We start from the raw sequence: 22753 nt of genomic DNA, 5'->3' as shown, positions 1-22753 counted from the left end.
ACCAATTAACATTAAAGCGGATAGTGAGTGTGTGTGTGAGTGTGAGTGGAGTGTTTGCCGTGCATTGGTAGGCCACGAGTTTGATCTCCAACCCCCCGCTCGTGTAGACAGCAGAAAACATAAGTCCTGATAGTGGTACAGAAACATATAAAAACCTGTGCTACCACAAATATAAAATAGGAGTAGAATGTGTGCCTTGGATTTGGTAGTTTTATCCCCAGCTGAGGCGTACTAAAGACTTGAAAAATGGCACGTACTGCTTTCTCTGCCTAGCACCCTGCTTTTAGTATAACCCAGATATGCTGATGGTATCAGAACTTGGGTAGACCCTAGAGCATGGGTCCAATTGTGAAGAGCACACACCAAGCTACTACTTTTCTCTCCTTGCTGGCTCAAGGTATAACCATCAAAGGTTTGATGAACAAAGGAGCAATATTGGCCAGAATACAAGAGGCTTTCGACAATCACAACACTAGACGTGAGCCAGAGACTCAGAAAGTTCCCAAAGATAGAGGAAGAGTGAGACTAACCTGAGATCCCTCAGCATTGAAGTGGTCCAACGCTTGTCTTCTAATCTCACCCTTGATGGAACCGTCCAGTCTCTGTAACAAATGGACAGAACAGATAAATACAGACATGCCATGTGATACTGAATGTGCAAACTCTTCTTTTATAATGGTTGTCAGCATATATTTATAGAAAGAGAGAGAGAGAGAGAGAGAGAGAGATATGTAATTGACCTTTCGATATGAGATACCTAAGGCCATTTGGACGGGTAGCAAAAGTGTAGGCCCTGGACATGGAGAACCTAACCAAGGGAAGCAAGGGCCTAGCTACTCTACTAGGCACACAGGCACATGTACCTGTTCCTTACTTGGAATGGGAAGTGTTTCATAGTGAGGTACTCAGTCAGAATATCCAGGGTTAGAGTTTAAGGGTCAGGGTTATGGTTTAAAGGTCATGGTTAGGGTTAGGGTTACAGGTCATGAACCTTACCTGGAATGGGAAGTGTCTCATGGTAAGGTACTCTGCCAGGATGTCAAGGGTTAGGTTTATGGGTCAGGGTTTAAGGGTCATGGTTAGGGTTAGAGGTCATGAACCTTACCTGGAAAGGGAAGTGTCTCATGGTGAGGTACTCTGCCAGGATGTCCAGCATGCGGACCATTTGGGAGAAGATCAGGACGCGGTGCCCCGTGTCCCTCAGCCGAACCAGCAGCTTGTCCAGCAGGAATAACTTTCCACTGCTCCTCAGGAGTTGCTGCAAGACACACACGCATCTTAAGAAAGCAGTCTTTAGACTTAGACTTTAGCAACAGAGCAGGTTCATAAGGCAGGGCTGGAAAAAAGCACCTACCCTTAAAATTTAGGTCCAGAGGAAATGAGTAGAATGTCTGCAATACCTCTGAAAGTTACTACCTCTCTACATACGGACCACCTAGCCAATGTGACCACTGTTTTGATGGTCACTTATAAGTTATATATTTTTCCCATTGACACAAGCTTTAAGCATCCTGCCTATAGTGAACACCTGTCCACATAGACCAGATTTTATTGGTCCCCTGTGGCTTTTGGCAAGTTTTGACTGTACAAAGGCAAGAACTTTGCAATCCAGACAGAACTGAACAAGCTTGCAGATGTGTCCTATGTGGCAAAGAATGCCAGTCTTCAATAGGACTCTTTTGAATAGGCTAGAGCTGATGCTGTAGGATTTTTATGTCACTTCAGGGTTTCATTATTGTTCAAAAGTAAGAGGCTCTTTACACATCAATGTACTATTAATGATTTTATAATTAATGTGTAATGCTTTTAAATGAATGTTACAATTGACGAAATCCATCCTGGTGCTGCGAAGTCGTTTGAAAATAAACCATTTAAGTTTGATTGATTGATTGATTGGTTCTACTATGGTCTATACTGATCAGTAGAGGCTAAGTACTAACCGTGACGAGGCTCTGTCCAGGCGGAGGGTCCTCCGGGGGTCTGACCAGGAAGGAGTGGTTACAGCACTTCTTCAGCTCCATCATGATGTTCAGGAAACTGCTGGTGTTCCCCTTCATCCCCTTCGTCAGGGCCTTGTAGTTCTTTGTCAGAATCCACCTAGGAGTAACGAAAAAACGTTTGTACCATACTTTAAATGTAAAAATGTTTGTTCCATACTTTAAACGTGGGGTCGTGTGGCATAGCGGTAGCATGTTCGGTCCAGACTCAAGAGGTCAAGGGTTCGAATCCTGCCTGATGCTACCGATCTTGTGTCCTTGAGAAAGGCACTTTACACGACTTTCCTCACTTCACTCGGGTGTAAATGAGTACCTAGCTTCGGTTAGGGACGTCCCTCGGATAGGTTGTTCAATGGGGATCCCGTGTTTGGATACGGAACAGGATTACTTTATTAGGGGATAAAGGAGGCAGTTTACATCAGGGCCCATCAACCTTCTCTGAACTGTGACTGTGGTAGATTCCGTCTTCTCACCACTTTTCATGTGATCCTGACGTTTTTGACTTCCGAAGAGTCAGCGAGTGCATCACACGTCTGACAAAGGTTGACGAGATCGACTGAAAATTTATTTTTGGTGAGTTTCCTTCTTGGGCGGGAACAAAGCTTGAACCAACACAGATGAGCTTTTATTTGAGTGTCTGAACCTGTAAAACTGTTTCTGTATGGCCAACATCTCCACCCTGAGGATCTGCTCCACCTTAGCAGGGTTAGGGTTAAAGTTAGGGTGCAGGGAGAGGGTTAAGACCTAATACAGAAGGTTTCTGTACCTATAAAACTGCAGTAAGACCTTGTGGAAGGTTTCCTTACCTGCAAAACTGTTTCTGTATGGCTGACATCTTTGACATCTGACTGAGGATTTGCTCCACCTTAGCAGGGTTAGGGTTAAGGTTAGGCAACAAGGAGAGGGTTAAGGTGCAGGGAGAGGGTTAACAAACTTGTTCAGACCTTGTAGAAGGTTTCCTTACCTGTAAAACTGTTTCTGTATGGCCGACATCTCGACTCTGAGGATCTGCTCCACCTTGGCGGGAAGGGACTTCTCCACGTCTTTCTTGACCCTCCTGAGGAGGAAGGGCTCCAGCTCCTTGTGCAGGCCAGCGTAACCGTTCTTGTCGGCGTTCTGATGCTCATCCTCAAACTCTTCCCACTTCAGGAACCTGCAACAGGAGGGTAGCACATTACAGTGACATCTAAGTGGTCAGAGCTGTAGAACCTTGAGGCCATGGGTTCAAATCCCTAGTAGTAGTAGGCCAAAAAGTTGTGCCCTTGGGTAAGGTGCTTTACACCTATTTTTTCACTACAAGACAACATCACAAACCAGCAATGGAGGAGCGATAGGAACAGAATCTGCAACAGAAGGGACAACGAAAACCTCTCTAACTGGCAATGTACCGACCCTGACTGTCAATCACAATTAGCAGTTCAACCAATGATAGCATGAAACTGTACCTGCACAAGATTAGCCAGTAAGTTAAATGTGTACTCCCTTTCTTTGTGTTAAAATAGCAATCACACAAAAGGACTAGAGAGAATGATTCATCTGGAAAATCTACTTTCTACAGAACAAGTGGGGTAGCAAATCAGTCAATCAAGGACAAAAGTATAAAGATTTGATTTGATTACAAGTGCAACACAAGCAGTGATTGCTAGTGTTGTGCATCACAGAGAAATACTGTACAACCGTCAAAACAAAAATAAGATCTGTTGTACCTGGCAGGCATGATGAAGAAGAGCAGAGCCCACAGCTCCTTGAGAGAGTTCTGCAGCGGTGTGCCCGTGATCAGCAGTCTGTGGTTCGAGTCGAAGCCCTTCAGGGTTTTGTACAGGAGAGAGTCATCGTTTTTCAGTCTGTGGGCCTCATCAACGACTAGACATGCCCACTCTACTCCACCTAGGAATGACTGGGGCAACAAACAAACAACAATCAGTAACGTCAGTGAAGGTTAGACATCCAGTATGATACGCCAAAAAGCAGTTACTCAAGCAACTGGATATGATTTTGGAAACGGTCAGACGTTTCAGCTAGTATCCACTAGCTTTTGTCAGTGACTGTGAGACCAGACAGGAGGGAGTTGTCATTATTTAGTCTGTGGGCCTTGTCCGCCCATTCAACCCTGTGACCATTCAGAGATGTTAAAAAAAGGACTTGGTTGAATGTGGCTGTAACTGATCTCAAGGCTTACAGACCCTATTTCCGTTGACCACCGGTGGATAAAAGAAGAATTAGTCTTACCTTATCCTTGAGAAGGATCTCGTATGTGGTCAGCAGACAGTTGAACTTGAGCTTTTTGTTTCCGGGGTGACACCACTCATATTCCCTGATCTGAAACACGTGATTGCAGTATCCAGTATTTGATTATACTGATGGTAAGTGCAATTTGGTGATAGGGTTGATGAAGCCCCATCCAGGCAATGACATGTATACTCAGTGCTTGAAATGCTTTGTTCTGCATATCTGCACTGGTGCAGATAACATTGAACATTGTACCTGCATCAGTCAAATTTTACCTGCACCACTCAGATTTAGGAAGAGTACAGATCACACTAAAAACTGTTCAGAAGCCATTGTTGTTATTTCTTTTACACTTCATTGTTGCAAAAGGTCAATACAGCACATAGGCAGACATCAGAAATATCTGTGCAGCTCCAATTTTATGTATTACTTAACAATCATGCATATGCAGGTATTTCAAGCGCTGTAGTCCCACCTTGTTCCTGCTCATAACGTCTCCCAGGTAGATAATGACGTTCATGTCCGGAGCCCAGTTGTTGAACTCGCGCTGCCAGGCCGCCATGGTTGACAGGGGCACCACCAGCAGGAACGGGCCGTACAGCGCGTGGGTGTTAAACAGGTAGGACAGGAACGATATCGTCTGGATGGTTTTCCCCAAGCCCATCTCGTCTGCAAGGATTACACTGTTGTTCCTGGGGATTGTAGAGAAGATGGTAAGAGTTAAAATCCTTCCCAGAAACATTTCGGTATATAGGGGTAGTGCCCAGCTCCATTTCTTTAGCCTTTGGGTTGCACAAGGCCATGACAGCAGGGGAAAAAGCAGTCTGTGCCATTTTTCAAGTCTTTGGAATGATGCTACAAGGTTTGAATCCAGACAACTCGAATTCAAGGAAAAGACTACACCCTCTTGGCCATTGTAACAGTTTAAGCAAGAAAGCATGACAAAATAAAAGTACATATCAAGTACATGTATCTTAACCCTTGTCCTGCTGGCATTCCTGGAACAATACTTTTCAATAACTTCATGTCTTAATTAGATCATAGACCCCCAAACTTTTTTGCCCTACAGTGGCATAGTTACTTCCGCATTCGTTGAGTTTTGCTGCGGTGTGATGCGTTGCACGAGAAATAACCCCAATTCGCACCTATACAGGGTGTTATATAGATAGTACTGTATGTGCAGAACAACAATTGTTGTGCTCCGCAGGACAAGGGTTAAGAGTGTATGTTAGGCCTTGTTGATGGAAACTGAGAAAGTCTGCGTACTTGCACCAGGAGTGAGGGAGCCAGTTCAGAGGTGGTGTGTTACTGTTAGTGGCTATGGCAGACATATTAAATCTGCGTACTTGCATCAGGAGTGTGCCAGTTTACAGGTGTCTTAGTTAATGAGGACCTGCAAGGGGGGTCCCGACAACGCTCTACATTGAATTCGGAAACCTCTCGATTACACTTTACGATAAATTCCAAATTCACATTGCGTAGAATTAAAACGGTGAATACGCTCTACGCAAAAATATTAAAACGGCCGATTACACTCTACGGAAAAGGGCTTGCGGGCCCCCGTTAATGATTATGAAAACAAACAAACTCTACATACTTGCACCAAGAGTGAGCGAGCCAGTTGAGTCCGTCCAGCTGATAGTCTCTCAGCTCCAGCTTGTCTGAGCCTCCCAGGTACAGCGGCTGCTTCTTCAGCGCTACAAACCTCGGCCTCTGCTTCAGAACCTGGCAATAAAAACACAGACATTGAAGCTGTGACAAAATCTGTATCTCACATAGTATCAAATTAATTTATAGTTTGATTACTGAGTCAGCCACAATTATTGAACAAATTCAAAGAAATTTCAGCTTTCTATTGCCTCCAAAACATGTGTTTTCAAAAACACTTCTCAAATCAAGTGTTTGAAAAGGCTGCAAGGTAATATAGACCTGAACTGAGCTGTTATGTTGCAAACAAACTCTGGAGTAAATTTCAGAGCCATTGCAGAGCTTTCTTTTTCTCTTTACAGTAATTACACAGGTTTGGAAAGTGTTTTTGAAAATGCATCTAGGTGTTTCATAAAAAAAACGAGCATACAATTGTTGGCTTCTTCTTCATGTCCGAAGATCTCTAGAGCATATGATAATAATAACATTAAATAATAAGAGGTCTTTAAGACATTTTCCAGTAAAACTTTTTGAAAGATGCTGCAAGTACACGGCAAAAGGCCTACCTTGGCGGTCATTTTGCCTGGGATTTTCTGGGACTTGTTCCTGGCGTTGTATCCGTCGACGGCGTCGGGGAAGTACATGGAGATGAGCTCGCCGTCTTCCCACGAGCACTCGGAGTACGGTAGACCCTGCCACTTCACCAGGTAGTCCGGGAAACCTGACGCCGAGTTCTTGGCAGGCTGCTGAGCTGAGGGGTGGAAAAGAAAGAAAAGTGTGTTTGTGAGACAACAACCAATGTATCCGTGAATAGTTTCATCAGGTTGGTAAGTCACTGAGTAAAGAGACTTTTTTTTACACAACCAAGTTTGGGACCACATTGTTGATACAGTTCCCTGTATGTACATGTGTAGATATGTAACTTTTACGTTTGGGAACGCATCTATGGCAGCGACACCTGTGCTGCAGTGCAATGTGAACCAGTCAGAATTGTCCCGAGGAAGGTGACAGATGGTCACCGAAATGTTGGTAGTGAATAAAACACTTGGATGTGTAATAAAAAAAGAGTCTCTTTACTCAGCAACAAATTGGACATCCATGCAAAAATATCAGGCAGCAAGGTTTGGTGCAACTCTACACGAGTGTCAGCTACGGAACAGCGTAGTACGTGGACCAAGAGTGGAACAGAGCTGCCATTAACTGCAATCTTTCCTTTTCTAGAGTAGGTTTTGTGAAATTTGGGCCATCTACTTCATTTTGTACGGATATTTTCACTGTAAGTGCAATGACAGCTCTGGAGTGACAATACCTACAAACTGTTGTCTTTCTTTTCCTTTTCTTGCAATTGTTTCATGAAATTTGGGCTGTCTACATGTACTTCATTTTTGTACGGAAATTTTCACCGTAAGTGCAATGACAGCTCTGGAGTGACAATACCTACAAACTGTTGTCTTTCTTTTCACGTCTTTGCACCTGTTTTGTGAAATTTGCACCATCTACTTTTGTTTTTCTGTAAACGGCTTGTTGGAAATTCTCTCTGTAAAACCAATGTAATGACAGCTCTGATGTAGTGACAATGCCTACATGTAAGACGGAGCTCCTAGCAGTAGTAGTACATGTGCATGCTCTTCACAATGATCATGCATTACAAAAAGGCTTTCAGCATACAAAAAACTGAAGCACAACCACCAGCAGATGTAGTATAATGCTTCACAGTTGTTTTTTTTCAAGATCAAGTACAAAGCGGATGCGCATACACTGTTGACAAGACAAAGCTGATTTGGGATAAGCGTGCAGCATCCACTCAGCATACAAACGTGTATCTACAAAATTTGTTTTTTCTTCTCTGACCAAAAAGGTACCGAGTTTTCCGGTCATAATTCTTCAATACAAGTCCATTTCGGAAAAACAGTTTCAACAGTCAACTAACAACCTTGCATTCATAATATCTTTGCACAGACACGAGGGGGGGGGGGACATAAAAACGTTTCATTTCTTGTCACGGCATGTGTGCATATTGTTGTATGCCAGTTTCCAACTGCATACAAAATGAAAACAAAGGATTCACGAGACCCTAAAAACATAAAGAAAGTCATTATAGTCACCCCTTTCCACCATTGGTAGCAACCCCTGAGCAACCAATGATTTGACCGATCTCTGAACAGATTTCCTTATTATTTGCATGTTTTGTTGTCTTTTAAATCATACGTTTAGACCAATTTTACTATCAAGTTTCACACAAATTTCATTTTGGATGCTCAGCAATTGCAGTTCAGTGGAAAGGGGTTTGAACGATCTGTAACAGAAACATGACAAGAAATGAATCCTTTTTATGCTTCAGTGGTACATTATAGCAGCCACACATTCACACATGACAGCAGTAAGGACAAAAGCTTGGCGGAACGACAGAGTGAGAGAGAGAGAAAGAGAGAGAAGCTCCCCTACCAGGAGCTTCTTCGTTTCGCGATACTCTCCCACCTGAGGTCTTGCTCCTGTGGGCTGAAAAAGCAACACAGGTACCGTAAATTCACTTTTTATTTTCGCGGGGACTTCATTTTGGTGGAAAGGTGGTTTGGTCTTCACCATGTTTTTTTAAGGTCCTGGTTGGAATGATTCTGTAGTGCTTTGAAATGACATATTAGCTGTGTCACGATTTCGCTGTGAAGTCATCACGAAAATAGAACAACAAATGTACACGTGTTATGGGTTAATAATATGTTGCTTTTTTATAAACTGAAACTGAATAAATATGTGTGCAGTGTACCCACAATGGATAGACAAAAGTTTTGACTAAGTTTTGATAATTCATTTTGTTGTTTGGCTCAACTCTGGTGATATAGAACTCTGTGTGCTAGCCTGATTATATGTATGTATAATAACTATAATTATGATTGTGTAATGCGAATAAGTTAGTTCAAAGTTTGAAATGTGCATGGGAAGTGTGATGCATGTGGATAATATATCTAGTTGAAGGCCACTGGCAGTACATAAATCAAATGGCAAACAGTCTTCAACTTTGACATATACATTTCCTGTAAGGCCACAGCAAGTAAATTTTATGGATGACATCCTCTGCAGACTTCAAATCTAATGTGAGCGGGCGAAAAAAAACAAGGCAGGCCGAAAAAAACAAGGTTCCTACATGTTAACATTTTGACTCAATCATTGTACAAATGGTTTTTATTCAGTGGGAACATCACATATACACAGCCAGCATCACTGCATCAAAGTAAGAAACAGAGCCTTTTCTTGTCTCCTCTCTTAATAGTTAACTGCCATCCACCTTCCGGCATAGCGACAGATATCTTTGCCCATTTTTGGCATGTTAATCACTGTCAGAAGGCAACAAAATTTTTTTTTTCTTCTTCCAAAATCAGGAAAAATTTATGCACGTGCTGATATCATCCATAAAAATTACTTGCTGTGGCCTAACGCATCACACAGTGCATGCACACTTTGTAGTTATGTCTGCAGCAACTAATATGCTACTGATCATCCTTAAACACATATCAGGACATAAAAAAATGCATAAAATTGCACAGACACAGTCAAATCTGCCCAATAAGACCACTCAGGAGACTGATAAAATCTGGTCTATGTGGACAGGTGGTCACTATAGACAGGATTCTCGATGCTTGTATAAATGATCTAGAGGTGGCCACATTGGTCCTTTTGTAGAGGTGGTCACTTGGATAGGTTTGACTGTACTTATATACAATACAATAGGATACAATGTGATACAGGAAAGGGTATTAGAATGAGGTATGATCCAAGCTTTCATCAGTGTTATTGAGAGAAGTTTGTGAGTTTGAGTGAAAGGGCAAACCTTGCCAAACGAAGAGTCCACACGTTGGGTTTGGGTCGGGGTACGGTGGGGACAAACACTTTGGCTGTAATCCTGGTACCACAGAACATGGGAGGGGGGCATGCAGCAATATTAATAACTTGCAGCAGCAAAAAAGTAAAGTGCCAACTAAACATACATTTTCTTTATCTTGCAGCATTTTTAACAAGCACAGCCATTCACTTAAGTGAGGACTGAGCTACAGTGTGCCCTCTGGTTCACTACCAAGCACTGCACTAATGCCAGCAAATAGATAGAAGGAAGTTGCCATTTCTTCTGTACGTGCAAAGATGCATAGTGGTGCATATTCTGCTGTTTATTGCTTGAACTGAAGCCAGACCACATGCAACAGTGACTGCTTGGGTTTAAGGCAGACACACACACACAGAACCGTGTATGGTGAGAATTATGCATAAAATGATAGATAAAATGTGCCTTACGACCATTGAGGCCGACTGGTGGGGAAAAAACAAAATCAAAACTGTTACACCTCTTAAGTTCCGACAACCCTAACCCTAAGTCAAAACTGATACAGATTTGGACTGTAATTTCCAATACAAAAAAATTGGAAAATTCAACAGCAAGTCCAATTTACAGTTCAAACCTGTTTAAGAATGACTTCTACCAACACAACGGAACGTAAGGGTGTCGAAACATTGGGGCTCCAGAACATAGAGGTGTCTAAAATCCAAACAAGGCTGTGCTAGAACTGGTGCTATCTGAAGAAAATGCCTATTTAAGTGATTGCATCTGTGGCTATTGCTCGCAACAGCACGATACAAAAAAAAAGTGCAGTGGCAGTGGCGGCACGTGACAACACAGTACAGTACAGACTTCCCCATGTTTGTGGTACCGGGAGGAACAGGCCAAGAGTCGTTTGTCCGCCCCCGTACTCCCGTAACGGAGCGCGGGTGACTTACATGGCGGGCCGGCTAGCTCATGCTGGGGACTGGCGGGGTACGCCATACCTATGATTCTCTCAACCTGCTGGTAGGCACTCAGGAGGTCTTCATTCATCTCAGACTGGCACTCAAGGTACTCCAGGTCTTCTGGGGACGCCTGGTCTTTCCTGGGGATGAGAGAGAAAAGCAGACATAGCTACATATGATATCTAGTTGGCTTAATCTACTTAGCTACATATGAGTGCTAGCTGGCATAGTTTGAGCTCAGGAGGTCTTCATTCATCTCCGACTGGCACTCAAGGTACTCCAGGTCTTCTGGGGATGCCTGGTCTTTCCTAGATGTAGAAAGAAAAGGCAACTGTTAGATTTAACTACATTTTGAAACTGGTCAGGCAACGAATCAAAAAGAGAGCATCCCAAATTGTGAAAGTGGTGTCAAAAAACTGTTTAGATCAAATGAAGTCAATTAACAGCTTCATGGAGCTACTTGAGGACTTCTGAGTATGCCTGGTCTTTCCTAGAGGAACAGGCATGGGTAGGTTAAGATAGATGTGATGTCAATGTTCTAGTGAGTAGTGTGAGCTAAGGAGATTTTCATTCATCTCAGACTGGCACTCAAGATACTCCAGGTCTTCTGGGGACGCCTGGTCTTTCCTGAGAAAAGAAACGTAAGTTAGACGGAGCTATGTATGATATCAGAGTTCTAGCTGGCATAGTTTGAGCTCAGGAGGTCTTCATTAATCTCAGACTGGCACTCCAGGTACTCCAGGTCTTCTGGGGACGCCTGGTCTCTCCTGGGATAATATGGTTAGATTGAGCTACATATCGCTACAGAACAAAGGAGTTAAAAAGTAAAACACCATTGAGTGTAACACACCAGTTTGTGTAGTAAGTACAAGCTGCATAAGACTGGACTGTAAGGTTTGATCCATGCACATAAGGAGGGACACCTACTCTTTCCAGAAGTGTGGTAGGTTCTGTACTGTGCTACAGGGCTTCTGTCCCATTTAGGACAATACTAACCAAATCATCTGGCATATTTTGACTGTCAGCTTGACTCTATTTCATGGAATCCAGAATCAGAGACTTCTTAGTTACTTTCTGTCCTTGATGACTTCTAAGTTTTTGTTTTGAATGATATGAAAAAAAAGTGATTGTAAAACCTACCACTGTTGCAGGTCGTTCTTCTTCTTCATGTAGTTCTCCAGTTTCTTCATGCCCTTGACCTTCTGCTCGGCCAGGGTCGCCTCGCTCTCCCAGGTGTTGTGCAGGTGAGACCAGTCCTTCCACTTGATGAGGTACTGTGTCTCCGTCTCGTCTGTCTCCGGGTCTGGAGGCTTGTTGGCCGCGGCAGCGTCCGCCGCGTACATCGTAGTTATTGCACCAGTGCCTGCAAAAAAAACCAAAAATAATTAGAATTGTGATTAAGTATTACCTTTCCTTTCCATGCGCATTTTCATATTTCTTTTCCTTGTGAAAGAATCGTCAACCTAGCTAGAATTTATGTGCAACTGAAGTGAATAAACTTGGAAATAACTATAGTCAAAGCTGTACAAGTGACACCTCTATATAATGACCACCTGACCAATTTAACCACTTTTTGGTGATCCCTTGGATAATTTTTGACACAAGCCAATTGACACAAGCCTTAGTGACCACCTGTCCAAATAGACAGCCACTATATGATCGGCTTGGAGATTAGAATATGGATACAAAATATAGTATACAATGGTTCAATGCAAAAGTGTAGAAAATAGTTGATGCTAAACTTACTCCCTTTCTTGCCTATTCTGTGGTTGAGGCAGTCCAAACTATTAATATATTGGTTCAATGCAAAAGTGTACAAAATTGTGTTGTTTTTGATGTACTTACTCCCTTTCTTGCCTGTCCTGTGGTTGAGAACCCTCTCGATGGCCTCAGCATCATCATTCTCCTCCTCTTTCGTAGCGATCTCCATCAGGTCATCCGAGTCCGTCGCATCCGGACTCTCCTCTTTGTAACTGAAACAACCAGAAAAGTTTACTGCTTTGGTAATTTGTCTTAAGGTTGGAAAAACATGAAGAAATTTGCAACAGATATTCCTCACATACATAAACATATCTAAGGAGTGATATATACATCCATCTGTCACATTTTTATTGTAATTTTGCACTCGACTGGGATGAGGACAAAAGGGTAAAGCAGTCATCCTCAACTCAAGTGCAAGCGTATTGCCTTTTTGTCTAGTTAGTGGTAGTGTGATGCAACTTTTCTTCCAACCTCACCAGGTCACCCCTACTCTTTTGTTGGGTTCTTTTATGTGCAGCAGTTTGGCACTTGAAGCTAATGTCCGAAGCTCTCTCATATACAGAGCATGCAGGTCACCATCCAAGATGACGTAGGATGTTGATGGCCATTGTATTGCCGTAACAATTTCAATAAAATAAATACTGTAGTAAATATAATAAAAATAAATAAGTACCATGATATGACCAAAAAAAAAGAGTATCTGCTCTGTATTTACCTGACATTTGCAGCAGCTTTTCTCCTGGACAGTCTCTTCTGTTCCCGCTCACTCAGACTTCCCGACCGCTTCCGACCCTGATTGTTGGCAGCTGACTTCCCCTTGATGGGGGCTTTACCTGAAGAACACAGGCAAAAAAGTCAGGACATTAACCTTTAGCACACTGAAGGAGCAATCTGGGTACCAATTCTATATTGGTTAGGTAGCAGAAAGAAGGTTCATGTCTGGCTCCACCTAATGTATAAACATCCCGTATCTTACAATGAATTACAGTCATTAAAGTATTAAGTATATAATCACGACACTAACAAATTGCGAAGGGCCATGGAGGACCAAGTGCTGGACTAAGTGTTAAGTATAAAAAATACATTTCTGCAATGTATGTATATACTGTAAACATGTTGCATGTAATGTATGTTTTCCAGGGCCCCACAGTAAAGCTGTGCCATGCCATTGAGATGGGCCACCTTTTTAAATAAATCAGAAATACATAAAATCCACAGATTACCTCTGACTCTGGCCTGTGGCCTGGCGGCCGGTCTAGCGGCAGGTTTGGCCCTTCTTTTCACTGTGTAGTCATCACTGCTGCCCGAGTCATTGTCATCATCATCATCATCACTGTCACTGTTGTCTGCCTCCCAGTTTTCACTTCTGAGAGAGGAAGAGAAAAATAATTTTCTTTAACGAATGCGCTTAGTGCAAGGCCAAGAGACTAGTTATGGCTATTGAAGGGCAGCTCTAATTACAAACTAAACCTGAGTGTTTAATGTTTTGTTACAGATTTGAACTGTGAGTGTTTAAACAAATCTGTGTTTCGTAGCACATCACAGTTTCCCCCAGATCCCAGGGACCTTGGAGCAGTAGAAACATATGATTACAAAAGACAGGACTTCTTTAAACTTAGCAAAGTCTGGCGCCATGAACTGTGCAACATTTAGGACTTGATGGAAGGGAGAAAGGGCCAGCTCCTGGCCTGAGCACATAGGCAGGCTACTGTTCACACTTACGATTTCCGTTTTCTTCTGGATTTCGCTGAGATGTTTTTTCTTCTTTTGCGGTGATCTTCATCATCATCTTCATCATTTTCTTCATCAGACTCCTGCATTTGACAGTGAGAGAAAACACAGATTAACCTTCAACATGCTATCGTAGCCGTTAGGCATTAAAGTTGTATTAGTTATAGGGTTTGGCAGCAGAGAGAAGGTTAACATATGGTGTTGTCATTGACATCCAAGTCAATATTTCGAAAGGGTTATTAACCTTCAGCATGCTACAGTGGCCAGTAGGCACTGAAGTTGTGTTGGTTAAGGGGTTAGGTATCAGGAAGGGGTTAGGTTAACAGGTAGTGTTGTCATTGACATCCAAATAAAGGCTTCAGCCTGTTAAGGCAGTTGTTTGGCACTACAATTTTATTGGTTATGGGGTCAGGCAGCAGGGAGGTCATCAGGCAGTGTTGTCATTGACATCCAAATCAAGACTTCAGCAAGGATATCAAGACTTTGTAAATGCTTCAACGTTCAAGAGTAAGAATTAAGTATATCAAGACATATCATACATGGAAGTAAAACATCCAAAATGCTGCACATTTACATACAAAAAGTCATGGTTATGCCAACAAGACTTAATCATTCAAAACAATGGATGGGCACTTTTTGTGTAACAACCCTATGATAATCCAGCCAATTATCTATTCCATCTGATATCTAATCATTTAAACTTTTTGGGTAATCAGCAATATAAAACAAACCAAACTGGATAAATTTTCTGAGGAGTCAAAGACATTTCAGACAGCATCCACTATCTTTCATCAACGTAATCTGTACACAAATGAAATGAAATGTGTCTGTATTATTCTATGAAACTTTTTGAATGCCATGTGATACGACAAGTTACATGAGCCTCAACCGCTAGTTTTTAAATTGTAAATATCAATTTGTGTTTATTGTTGATATATTTTCCATGTATGTGATATGTAATTTTAATGTTGGAGCCTTGGAAGACTAGCCCTGCAGGGCTAAAAGGCTTCGAAATAAATGAAATGAAGTTATCACACTGGCCTGAACACTTGTATCAAACCCAAGTATGAAAAAAAAACGTGTATCTGAATGGATGTGTAAATGAAATGAGGAAAGTCAGGCTACTGTGTGTGTGATCACTCAAAAGAAAATGAATTCCTTGTGTGACCGACAGTACCTCCATGCCTACATTATATCTGCTGGGTTCTTTCTTGGCTCGGCTGGACCTTCTCACTCCATAGACGTCCGGGTATTCCTCCCACATCTGGTAAACACAAACATAAACAAAGCTTAGACAAACATAAACAAAGATTAGATAAACATAAACAATGACTGGATCAGTAAAATAAGTTTTATATAGTGTGAATAGTTTTAGTTTTACAAATCGCATTCTCAACAGTGTCGCTTTCAATTCATTAAGGTTTAAAAACTTTAATCCAATATCATATTCAAGAATTTAGGGCCAAAGGAAAGGTTCTATTATAACAATTGACCCGTGTTTCAGCCAACATTAGTCTTTCTGTCATTGAATGAAATTTTACCACTCATGACGGGCAAAAACTCTGTCCAATCCATCATTTTGGTCAGACAAAAATTGGCATGTAAAGATATAGAAAGAGATGCCATTAAACTTTGAATAGTCAAATTTGCCCCATGAAATGCTAAAAAAAAAACATTTTTCAGAGGGTCAAGATTTCAAAATTTCCTAGGGGAACAAAACAGGGATGGCAGAAAAAAAATTCAGGCTACCTAGTACACTGCTCTAACATTACCTACGACAGTTTAGAAGCGACAGTGTGTGAGCTGCAACCTTCCCACCTGTTTGAGATCAGCCAGTCTCTCCTTCTTGGGCAGTTTTGACAGTATTTAAGAAGAAAAGGTTCCAGCATACTCTTCAAGCAGAGGTTTGGGTTTGGGGTTATTTTTGGCGTGTTTTAGGCTTTTTATCGGGGTTTCTCTTTTGCAAGTTGGAATTATTTTTTGGGGGGTGAAAAAAATTTCCAGTGCAAAAGAAAAAAAACCAATAAAAAAGCCTAAAAACACGCTAAAAATAACCCCAAACCCAAACCTCTGCTTGGAGAGTAGTGCAAGCATAACCCGAGACAATAGAAAAGTAGCCAGTAAGATTCCCACCTGTTTGAGATCAGCCAGTCTCTCCTTCTTGGGCAGTTTGCCTGCTTGGTCCTTGCTGTCGGCTGCCAGGTCATTCGACTCATCCCCATCCTCCTGATGATGATGATGAAATGGTTTATTGGGAATAAAAACACTGGCAGCCTTACATAGGCTGAATTGTGGTTATCTACATTGTAAGACTCATTGACAAATTAACAATTCAATGTCATCTGCATTGTAAGACTCGCATGACAACATAGTAGAAAATTCATATATGGGTCAAAACACACGAAAGGCGGGTACAATCAGTCAATATAAAATTCCATACATTTTAAAATCAATTGGTGATTATATTCTAAAACGTTTTGCTCATGAATAAAATATTCTGTATACATGGAGGCCGCACAAATATTTACCTGCTCTTCCCCATCCTCCTCCGCTTTCGCGCTCTCGTTTCCCGATTCGCTCGCGGAGCTGGATCCAGATCCAGATCCGGATCCCGACTTGGACTCGGACTCTGATTGGCTGCCGGAGTCGGAGCTGCTTCCCGATTGGCTGCTGGAGCTGGAGCCGGATTTTGATTGGTCCTCATCGTTGCTGTCCTCTGACCCAGAGTTGCTCTCATCTGAGCTGTAAAAAAATTAGAGAGGAGAAAATTTTCAAAAAAATCGAATATACAAAAGCAATTTGAACACTAAATCTGAACTCAAGTTTAGCCTCTGTCACCCATCAAAATGTAAAAATGCAAGATAAATACATTATAAATTCAAAAATAAATGCAGGTACCCTCTCATTGGTGGCCGAATTGCTAATTGCCATGCTCTCATTGGCTGAATTGCTAAGTGTAATTGGCATTCAGAATCAGTCAATTAAGATAACCTTTTTTTCAACACAAATGAGTATGAAAACTAAGAATGCCAAATAGTTAATCTACAATTATCTTTAAAAGTCTAATAAGCAACACATCAGTTTGGACGAAACATTTGAAAAGGATGTAATCATACAAGGGATACTGAGCTCATCCTTTTCTACTGATAACAACAAACACTAGGTCAACTTGACCAAGTACACAACATCGATACTTCCACATGCTATCCATAACTTCCACATTTCTTACCATTTAGTCATCTTTCTAGCAGCATGGAAAGTGTAGAGGAAGAAGAGAGTTACTTAAAGGGGATTCAACACTACTTCAATCATTGAAACTTTTACATCTACATGCTGAATAAAGGAGCAGTGCTAGAAAAGGTGTATATCAATACTAATTTCTACAAAGAAGGGTGTTAAACCTTGCTGTTTTTTGTAACATATCGGACTGTTATCTCTAAATTCTGATAATATTTCTCTTGTGTTCTTGTTGGGTTTGATTATGGTTCTACAGAAAGCTTCTGACATACAGTGTAGTCTGATACTTCCCAGCAGCCAAGGAGTTAACAGTAGGTCTGAAACCTTCTTCAAATTGGCCAACATCACAAGAATATTGCAATCAGCAATCAACCAAAAATACAGAGGTATTCTTATGTTTTCATACAATTAAGATGTGTCAGTCTTATGTAAATGACACAACATGCTAACAAATTTTTCTATGAATCCAAAATACCACACCAGAACTGTCACAGGACTATTTCTTACGGGTGAATACCACCAGGCTAGAGCTTAAAACTTCTAAAGACCTCCAAAAATGTCAAATTTGTGCCTAAATCTTGTCTCACAGGTAAAACGATATCTACACAACATGCCCTATCACGTAGTATTCTTAAAATTGAGATTCGGCAGTATGTTATCAAAAAGACTACGTAACAGACACCACTTTGGTAAAATTGCTTGAAGGGATAACATACAACATAACCTCCCTTACTACTGCTTTTGCATGGTAACCTTTGTAAAAGCAGAAATCTAAGCTACATAGTACTCTTGTACATGAGGATAACAACATAAAAAATCTATTCACACTTATTTTCAAACTGAAACAGGTTAGAAAGTAATAAAGTTCAGCAATGAGTCCAAATAAAGCCATGTCAGAGAAGGCTTTTCTCAGCTGTGAGGCCAGTCAGTATATTTGGGGTCAATGCCCTACTTTCCTACATAATGACAACAGCTAACAATGTGCAGGCAAGGAACCGAAGAAAATGGAACATAAGCTTCTTAAAAATAATACAACAAGCACAATAAAACTGTTACAAAGAGCCCTTCAGCATTATTGTACATATGTTGTTTCACAGGCCCTATTTCAGGCTAGTTTACAATAGAAAAACAGCTATGAGTATGTCTTTTACTCTTGTTTGGTCTATTCAATACTCTACATTACAGAAAAAAGCTTGTCACAAGTTTAATTGGTTAACCAAGGTCTCAAATACATTTTCTGAGGAAGAAAAGCCAGAATGTTTACCCACTTTAACAAGCCATGACAGCTTAAACTGAATAGAACACTAAGCAAATATTTGGCAAAGGTCAATTTTTCAACTGAATAAACACTAATGCCGTAACAGTCGAATATTTCCTTTTGGATCCTCTAAAATGCAAAACTGGCAAATTTTCTCTTAAACCTATTTCAAAAGACACTTATTTCGTAAACTGACTTCAAGACAATGACAACAGAACTGCATATGCAACACCAGTAACGGACAAAAAAATCAAATGCATTTTCTTTCCATACTAGACACTGACAAAAAGAAAATTCCCAAATTCTATTAGTATTACAAACACACTTAAAATTGTCTAATTTCTGTACATATAAAATGCCAGGGAGTTGTTTTGTAAAAGATGTAGCCAGATCCTTGCCAGTCAACACCAGACACAAGAACACTGTGCCAAAAATGCTTCTAACATATGCCACTCCCACATAACACCCTGCAAAAAATGAAAGCCCCAAATATACCAAAAACACCTTCAAAAATTGTACATAATTTTCATAGATATTCAAAAGAAAATGCAATTATTTTGTACAGAGTGTAGCCAGGTCCTTGCCACAGCACCAGCTGCTAACTTTGCCTGCAGCCTTGTCAGTACAACTGTGTTCTACCTTCAGCAGGGCCCCTGCCTACAGACATGATGTCATCGCTTACATTTCAAAATTGGCTGACCAATCGCAGCGCGGGGCCCTCAGAACAGGCATTTCGTATGGCAGGTAGCTGCTACAAACTGTGGAGGCATGGAGTTGGCTGTTCTGGGCATATGTTAGGGACTCGAAGAATTACAATAGTACTGTGGTACAGTGAACGAAAGAATAGAGCATTGACAAGAGATGATACTCCAGAAATGTCAATTACAAACACTTGTTCATCGAAGGGAGGTCTTTCTTTTTATTTCAAAACATATAGAAAAGAAATACAGTGCCAAATACAATTTTAAGGCATTAGTTTATCATAAATTGTGAAAACTTTTGTGCTAAGGAAACTGTTTGCTTGACAATGTTCTACCAATTGCCTGCAAAATGTTGTTCGTGTTTAGCTTCTTAATTTCTGTTTCCTAACTTTCTCTTTTGTGTCTTTCTGTAAAATTTTACTACTTAACTTTCTATTCTATAAAGAAAGTTATTTCATGATGACTTTCAGACTCATACTCAGTGACAAAGATCAACAGCCTTTTTTTCAAAAGTAAGTTCAAAGTTTATGTTGAAAGTTTCGGCATCTTCTGACGATTGACTAGATATTCGAAGGCACTAAAGAGCTGGTGTGTTTGCCCTGTCACCTGTTCAAAATAATTTATAAATATGTTATGATAATAATAATAACCTTGTGATGTGTGTAAATTCTTAAAACAGAGAGGTTCCTTTTTTTAGACTGCATCAATCAATGACTACATAACGTAAAGTGGAAAATCCTCAAGGCAACTGCAAACAAAATTGTTCTTGAAACTTTTTGAGTGTTTCAGGCACAATTTGTATACGGTAATTATTTTTTCGAACCAGAAAACTTTCGAAAGAGCTTTGCAGCAGTTGACACTGCCATTCCAAGTTGCTTGGACAACTGGATCAACAGAAAGACATTCATTTTGCACAAGGAACCAGTTAGTAGTTTAAAAAGAGTTCTCTTCCAAATAGTTCTTTGTAACTTCTTTGCCAAACTTATCAAGCAACTGGCAAAACCCATCTGGAGTTTTTGATGAATAAACAAGAATGTAAACATATACTTAACATTGGTAAACAATGTTTCTATACTCTTTTTCTCTGCATTCAGTTGTCAACAATGGAATAACTGAAGCTCTAGACAGAGCCTTAATGTTTTAAAGATATCCAAGAGTTACTACAAGACCACATAAAACAGTATGTCACAAAAAATGAAATACAGTGCTTCTAAAAGTAAACAAACACTGGCCTTCAGTGCTCCCAGTGGCTGAAACAATCACTTTCTTCCTGAAGGTCTGGCAAATTCATTTCTCAGCCCAGCTCAAAACAAAATGGTTCATGTGACACTATGGACATTACACTACACATGCGGCAGCAAATAAACGCCTTTTTCTGTAAAATGTGGAAAAAGACTACGTATCAGACACGACCAACCGAGAAAAGTCTGCTTCTCTACCAGCATGGAAGGTTTAAATGTGTGTCAAGGATTTTGCTGTTTATATGCAGCCTAAAACATGGAGTATGCATCTCAAAATTTGTAACCACATTTTACACATTACAAAGATATAGTAAAAAAATATTTATGGCAAAAAAATTGAATTTGGTGTTAAAAATCAGCCCAGGAAAGGTCCCTGTGGCGTTCTCCTGTTCTGTTTTGTTGACTCTAGGTTGGGTGGATTGCAGACTTCACGGTCTGTTTGTCATGCAAAAGAATGGCCTGTCCAACATGTCCAACCTGATTACAACAGTTATCAGTGCAATCTACCTCATAATTTGCACAAAAATAACAAAACAACAACAGAAAAAGCAGCTAGATCTCTGTAGGCAACATAGAACAAGCAGATGGCCCTTTCTGAAGCAGTTTTCAGCCAGGAAAGCAGCACATATCGTGTTCAAACAAACATCAATCAATAGGAGTAAGAAATTCTAAGCTTTTCATAACCTTAACGAAATCATATCCAGTTTTATAGAAACATTACAGCATCAGCAAATGGTTAGAGTTGACAACAAGGCCGTAAAATATGGCTGTGAGGCCAGGCAGCCGGGAGTCTAGACCACTCCTTTCAATTTCACGCTGCGTCACCAGAACCCTTACTGGGGGCCCCATGGCTGAACAACAACAGCTTTACATATCTGTGGTTCGATGTAGAAAGGAAGCAAATCGGCTACAGAATCGTGACAGCAGGGGATAAAGCTGTTCTGTATCAATTTTAGGGCAGACCAGCTTGTACTGAATGGCTCACTAGGGTCCAGAATAGTAAGGGACAGACCGACGGTAAAAATTCAAGAAAATCTGAATTTTCACAAAATCCATTAACAAGCCTAAAATCCTTGAAATCTCTGTTAAACTAGATGTTACAATCCAAGAAAACAAACCTGTTTTAAAGTGGGGAAACAGACAGAGGCAGCCAGGCCTGTTTTCCACTCAAAGGCAAGGGCATGCAAAATTAACCACAATTCACAATGGCTGAGCAAGCACACGCCCTAAATAACACTTCATCACAAAAACCTCCACAAAAGAAAAATTAGCCGTCCAAATCCTCAAAAACTGAACCAGAAGCACAGAGAACAACATCCACAGCTAGCTGCATGCAGAGTGGGGAGGGTGACAGTACCCTGAGGTCCGCACACCCGACACAGACGGTGAGAGCTTGTTGCCTGACATGGCGGCTGGGCTCTGTGCTGAATCCTGTATGACCTCCACTCAGTCTGCAATGCAGCAAACCAGGGGCCCCTTCAAGGGAGGAGCTTTCTCTGTATGTTACACTTACCAACAGTATTAGGCTACACAGAAAAAGTTGCAGTCGTCTGGTAGTACATGTTGTGTTCGGTAACAGAGTGGTCTTAGCTTGGACAAAACTTCAGAATGTGGTATGATCTGACATACTACAATTTCTACCTGATATACTTGGGCACCTTCAAAATATGGAGGAGCTTTCTGTACTATATAACACTTAGCTTACTACTAACAGTATTGTCCAGGCTGCATGCTAGAGAATGTTATTGTTGTGTGGTAGTACACTGTGTTCTGTAGCGAAGTGGTCTTAGATTACATACAAGAGTTACAAGACTCCAAAACCTAGTCTTGTCTAACATACTACAAATGTGGTACCTTCTACTTGATGTTATACCTAGACGGCTTCAAAATAAGGAGGAGCTTGCTGTATGTAACACTTGCTAACAATAAGCAAGACTGTATAGAGAATGTTAACGTTGTATGGTACAGTGGGGCTCTGTACCGAAGTGGTCTTGTTTTGGACTAGGTGGGCAAGATTTCCGAACCTGGTCTAAAAAAGGGCAAAACAAATCTATGCTTACAATCTTCTGTCTGATGTTACACTACACACCTTCAAAATAACCTGACATTGTCAACAAAAGAAACGGTCCTAAAGTAACATTGAATTTAATGGAATTCAAAATTTAACTGTTAACAAAG

The 22753-nt window shown here is 40.9% G+C and overlaps 1 protein-coding gene across 1 annotated transcript in view; it reads right to left on the bottom strand.

Moving 5' to 3' along the window:
- Window positions 1-22753, bottom strand: part of LOC109482587 (chromodomain-helicase-DNA-binding protein 1-like) — a 40877-nt gene that overhangs the window by 10433 nt on the left and 7691 nt on the right. The window contains exons 4-23 of the mRNA XM_019785364.1: window positions 17368-17382; window positions 16667-16880; window positions 16272-16364; window positions 15316-15402; window positions 14130-14221; window positions 13631-13773; window positions 13123-13240; window positions 12492-12619; window positions 11787-12009; window positions 10638-10786; window positions 8319-8372; window positions 6440-6624; window positions 5824-5951; window positions 4702-4918; window positions 4227-4316; window positions 3704-3894; window positions 2962-3150; window positions 1941-2097; window positions 1106-1258; window positions 531-602 (exon numbers count right to left, since the gene is read on the bottom strand). Of these exons, the coding sequence (XP_019640923.1) occupies window positions 531-602; window positions 1106-1258; window positions 1941-2097; window positions 2962-3150; window positions 3704-3894; window positions 4227-4316; window positions 4702-4918; window positions 5824-5951; window positions 6440-6624; window positions 8319-8372; window positions 10638-10786; window positions 11787-12009; window positions 12492-12619; window positions 13123-13240; window positions 13631-13773; window positions 14130-14221; window positions 15316-15402; window positions 16272-16364; window positions 16667-16880; window positions 17368-17382 (2698 nt within the window). The remainder of the gene's footprint in view (window positions 1-530; window positions 603-1105; window positions 1259-1940; window positions 2098-2961; window positions 3151-3703; window positions 3895-4226; window positions 4317-4701; window positions 4919-5823; window positions 5952-6439; window positions 6625-8318; window positions 8373-10637; window positions 10787-11786; window positions 12010-12491; window positions 12620-13122; window positions 13241-13630; window positions 13774-14129; window positions 14222-15315; window positions 15403-16271; window positions 16365-16666; window positions 16881-17367; window positions 17383-22753) is intronic.

Source organism: Branchiostoma belcheri, unplaced genomic scaffold (assembly GCF_001625305.1).
Source record: "Branchiostoma belcheri isolate BF01 breed outbred unplaced genomic scaffold, Haploidv18h27 scaffold6, whole genome shotgun sequence".
NCBI classification, from domain to species: domain Eukaryota; kingdom Metazoa; phylum Chordata; class Leptocardii; order Amphioxiformes; family Branchiostomatidae; genus Branchiostoma; species Branchiostoma belcheri.
Note: the sequence above shows the minus strand (reverse complement) of the source record. Positions and strands in the feature narration are given on the sequence as shown.